This window comes from Lissotriton vulgaris, chromosome 1_1 (assembly GCF_964263255.1).
Source record: "Lissotriton vulgaris chromosome 1_1, aLisVul1.2, whole genome shotgun sequence".
NCBI classification, from domain to species: domain Eukaryota; kingdom Metazoa; phylum Chordata; class Amphibia; order Caudata; family Salamandridae; genus Lissotriton; species Lissotriton vulgaris.
This window is the reverse complement of record NC_141685.1, coordinates 2114068944-2114073487: the sequence shown is the minus strand read 5'-3', so window position 1 is coordinate 2114073487 and position 4544 is coordinate 2114068944. Positions and strand designations below refer to the sequence as shown.

Genomic DNA, 4544 nt, shown 5'->3' with positions numbered 1-4544 from the left:
AAAACCACTTTCACCCTTTAATTTTCCTGCTTTTTCAGGACCGTTTTTCCAATTATTTTGTGATACTTTTTGGATTTTGAATAGTTTTTCCTATGGATTAAGGAGATTCATGGATTCTAGGTGGTTGAATTTCATTGGTAGGGGATTAATGGATGCCTACCCTTGCTTAATCACCCCCTACCTTCATTTCTTGATTTTCAATGGAGCATTTATTTGGATAATTTCAAGGAAAGAGGTTGTTTGAACCAAATTATTGAACTAAAAGTGCTTTACACATTCCGTTTTTTGCTATTGTATTTCACTTAGCACTGTGCCACCCACTTTATTGGTGGGCCAACGTGTGTCACCTACATTATTGGTTTTGTACAATTTATATTACAAAATGTTTCTAATATATGAAATGGATTAATACTCATCAGGTGCCTTTTATGTTTCCTTTATCATGTTTTTCTTCTTAATTGAAGAATCATTCATTTTCTCCCATCTCTCTCAGAGAACCCAGCTTCAGCTGAACTGCGATAGTGATTTTCATTGGCTCTCGAAAATAAGGTTGATTCTGCTACGGATCACAAACGTAAGATTTGTTGTCCTTAGTGTTACGTGGTCAGCAGTCTAGTAGCTGGGTGGGCGGAGCTAGCTGGGGTGGAAGGGAAGAGGAGGAGAGTAGACAGGATGGGGTTAGTTAGAGTAGGGACAGGGAACAGATAAGAAGTGAGTAATAAAGCTCCTGAATAGTGAAGCACGTGTCTGTCGTTATTTCATAATAGACACGACAGCTGGCGATGAGGGTGGGATGGGCATGACCACTGCCCACAGAACCCCACGAAAGTGCCCTGTCCCATGCAGCATTGAGAAAAGGAGAACGCTGCAGTGTGAAGCTGCCGCCTGAAGAGAGAGGCCAGCAGCAGGTGACCCTGTCCCTCCAGCGACTGCGAGGGAGCCAAGAGGGGGCCGCAGCAACGAGCACTGAAACGCTCGAGAAGAGGAAACCGTTCGCGCCGAAACGCGACTCCCGCCGGATGCGTGCAACCTGGCGTGTGCTGAAAGAACAGAAGTCGGGAGCCCACCCCGACTCTGCCTAGCCCCCAAAGTGGAAGAAAATTGCCTCGAGTGGAGGTCGCTGCCCCAAGAAGGTCCGTTGGTAAGTGCCGTTGAGCGCGTTGGAATCAGAGCTCGAGTGGCCTCCGACATAGGAAACCTCACGCCCAATGCGTGAGCTTCGGCACGTTGTCGCCGAGTGAACGCGGGACCTAGCGAAGCAAGGTGGGAGCCCACCCCAACCTCACCTGACTGTGGCAGCTGCTGAGGAGAACTGAATCCTGAAGTGTGCTGCCTCCTGAGATCGACTACCGGTGAGTCCCGAGTGAAGTGGCTGTGTGCCGAGTGAGCAGAGAAAAAGCCTTGTATGCAGATAGCAACAGCGGCCATCTTGAAGTCAGGCAGCTTTAAGGGCAGACCCATTGGTCATTGTGGGGCGGCCATCTAAAAGTCAGGCATAGTAATTGGCCAGTGAAACGACATGCACGAGTTGCAAAGAGACGCATAACAAGTGTGAGATAACACAAGTGACCAAGAATAAACAAGCACGAGCAAAGCTAAATAAACATTGAAAGGGAAACGACCGCAATTAATCTATCCAGGCACCTGCGAACAGGTCGATTAGAGGAAGAAAAGGCGGGAAGCACGCGTCACCAAGATGGTGACCCCAGAGACATCCCCACAGCGCAACGAAGTCAAGCCCATTGTTGCAGGAGGGTCGCACCTGCGGGCCCCGGAACCCCTAACACTGACCACAGGAGGGAGCATGGGTCCCAAGTGGCAAGAGTGGCTTGAAGACTTCGAAGACTACATTGAGGGATCTAAAGTGACTGTCGATAAAGAGAAATTGATCGCTCTCCGCAACCTGGCAGGTCGAGAGATAAGCAAAATAATCAAAGATCTTCCCCCTGCAGATACCGGAACCTATGACACAGTATGTGAAGCGCTGAACAAGAAATTCCTCCATAAAAGAAATGTGGACTATGAGCGTCATGCGCTTCATCAAGCGCGCCAAGGGAAGGACAAGGCGATGAGCGCATTCATCACCCGACTGCGACGGTTATCCAGACATTGTGAATTCGACACCTTTTCGACAGATGCTGCCATAAAATCACATATCATAGATGGGTGTCACTCAGAAACTCTCAGGAGGCGGCTGTTAAGAAAACCCCATGAACTAGACGACATTGAAGAAATGACCCGCGTCTATGATCGGGCCGAGGAACATGCCACCAACATTGAAACAGGACGCAACTCAAGTCATGAACAAGTGCGTCACGTCCAAGCCAAAGGCAGCAGTCGAAGAAGCTCGAAAGACAAGCAGTGGAGGTCACAACCGACGTCTCACTAAAGATATCCAGAACACAGGAGACGAGAACCTGGGCGGAGGGAAAGGAGACCGGAGAGGACAAAAAAATGCTACAGGAGTGGATATGACTACCCTCATGCAGACGCTTGCCCTGCCATGGGTCAGAGATGTAGGAAATGTGGGCGGACGAACCACTTCGAAGCGATGTGTGGGGACTATCACAAAGAGAGGCGAAGCGAAACAACGAGGTCGTCTCGCTCTGACACCAGAAAGCACCACCTAAGAGCCGTTCAAGGAAAGCCCACATTATCCCCAGGCTCGTCACACTCTAGCCGAGAGTCGCGTAGATCCCGATGGGAGCGTAGATCACCATTCTGGGACTCAAGATCATCATCCAGAGACTCTGAATACACAGTTGAATACGTGAACATGATTGCAGACCCTGACCAACTCAAAAAATATCCACGCTTGGACATAAAAGTAGGGAACCATGACACTACATTCGTGCTAGATAGCGGGGCTTCGCTGAACTATATCCCTGTCACAGAATATGAGAGGATGAGCCCTAAGCCTCCACTGACATATGCACCAGTCCGAGTTTTCACTTGGATGTCCAAGAGACCACTTCAATGCTTGGGAAGATTCCCAACCACACTCAAACACGACGCCATCACCATAACGGCAGTAATACATATCATCAAGGGCCCAGAGGCCGACTGTCTACTCAGCCTGCCAACTGCGGAGCGTCTTCGCCTTGTTGAGATCCTCTTCAAGGTCAATGATGACCAAGACATTGTCAGCAAGTTTCCCAGGCTGTTTCAAGGACTAGGGAAAATGAAGGGCTGTCAAATACATCTACACATCAATGAACAGATCAGGCCTGTAGCACAGCATCCTCGACGTGTACCATTCCATCTCCAGAAAGCCGTCGAGGATGAACTTCATGACCTTCTGTCAGCAGACATCATCGAACGGACGGATGGTCCGACCCCATGGGTATCGCCAGTGGTCATCGTGCCCAAGAAAGGCACCACCAGCAAGGTGAGGCTGTGTGTCGACATGCGATTGCCCAATACTGCGATTGAAAGAGAACGCCATCCTGGGCCACATCTGAGAGACATGATCTCTGCTTTGAACGGGGCGAGGGTGTTCTCGAAGCTGGATTTAAACAAAGGCTATCACCAGCTGGAATTGGACGTCAAGTCCCGTTACATCACAACATTTGCAACCCATTTAGGACTCTACAGATACAAGAGACTGAGTTTTGGTGTCTCATCAGCCGCGGACATTTTTCAGGAGGCGATTCGGCAAATCATTCAACATATCCCTAACACTCTAAATTACAGTGACAACATCCTTGTGTACGGCTCGGATGTCCGTGAACACGACATAGCACTTGATCGCGTCTGCCACGCCCTGCTAGATGCGAACCTGACATTAAACAAAGACAAGTGTGAGTTCCACCAGTCCACTTTGAAATTCTTTGGCCACATTTTCTCGGGTGCAGGGATGAAACCCGATCCGGACAAGATAGCGACTCTGAACAACACCAAGAGTCCTCAGGATGTCAGCGAACTAAGATCGTTCCTAGGGATGCCCAGCTACTGTGCTTGTTACATCAGAGACTATGCGACCATCAGCCATCCTCTTCGCATCCTCACCAAACAAATCCAACCATTTGACTGGACGCCCCAGTATGAACAGGCGTTCAGGGAGATCAAACGTGCAGTGGAGTCTGCCGATAACCTTTCGTACTTCAATCCTAAACGGAGGACTGAAATCACTGTAGATGCTAGCCCTGTAGGGCTGAGGGCTATCTTAGCACAATATGACAATGACTCTGACCAGAGGCGCATCGTTGCCTATGCCAGTCGCAGTTTGTCCGATCCTGAAAGGGCACACTCGCAACCTTAGAAAGAGAGTCTTGCGGTGGTCTGGGCATGTGAACATTTTCATGTTTTCATCTATGGCAAGCACTTTACCTGAATCACCGATCATCAGGTGCTAGTCACCATCTACGGCAACCCCAGATCCAAAATGCCTCCGAGGATCGAGAGGTGGGGCCTGAGACTCCAGGAGTATACCTTTACCATTGTTCACAAACCCGGGAACGCAGAGAACCCGGCTGACTATATGTCCCGTCATCCTCATGCATCATCGGACTCCAACCCTTCCATTGCCGAGGAGTACTGTTGGG

The 4544-nt window shown here is 49.4% G+C and overlaps 1 protein-coding gene across 1 annotated transcript; it reads left to right on the top strand.

The window, feature by feature from the left end:
* The first annotated feature begins 1696 nt into the window (after positions 1–1696).
* LOC147751676 (uncharacterized) lies at positions 1697–4261 on the top strand. The gene is given in 2 exon segments (XM_086933890.1): positions 1697–3800; positions 3855–4261. Coding segments are annotated over 2 exon segments (2511 nt in total).
* The last annotated feature ends 283 nt before the right edge of the window (positions 4262–4544 follow it).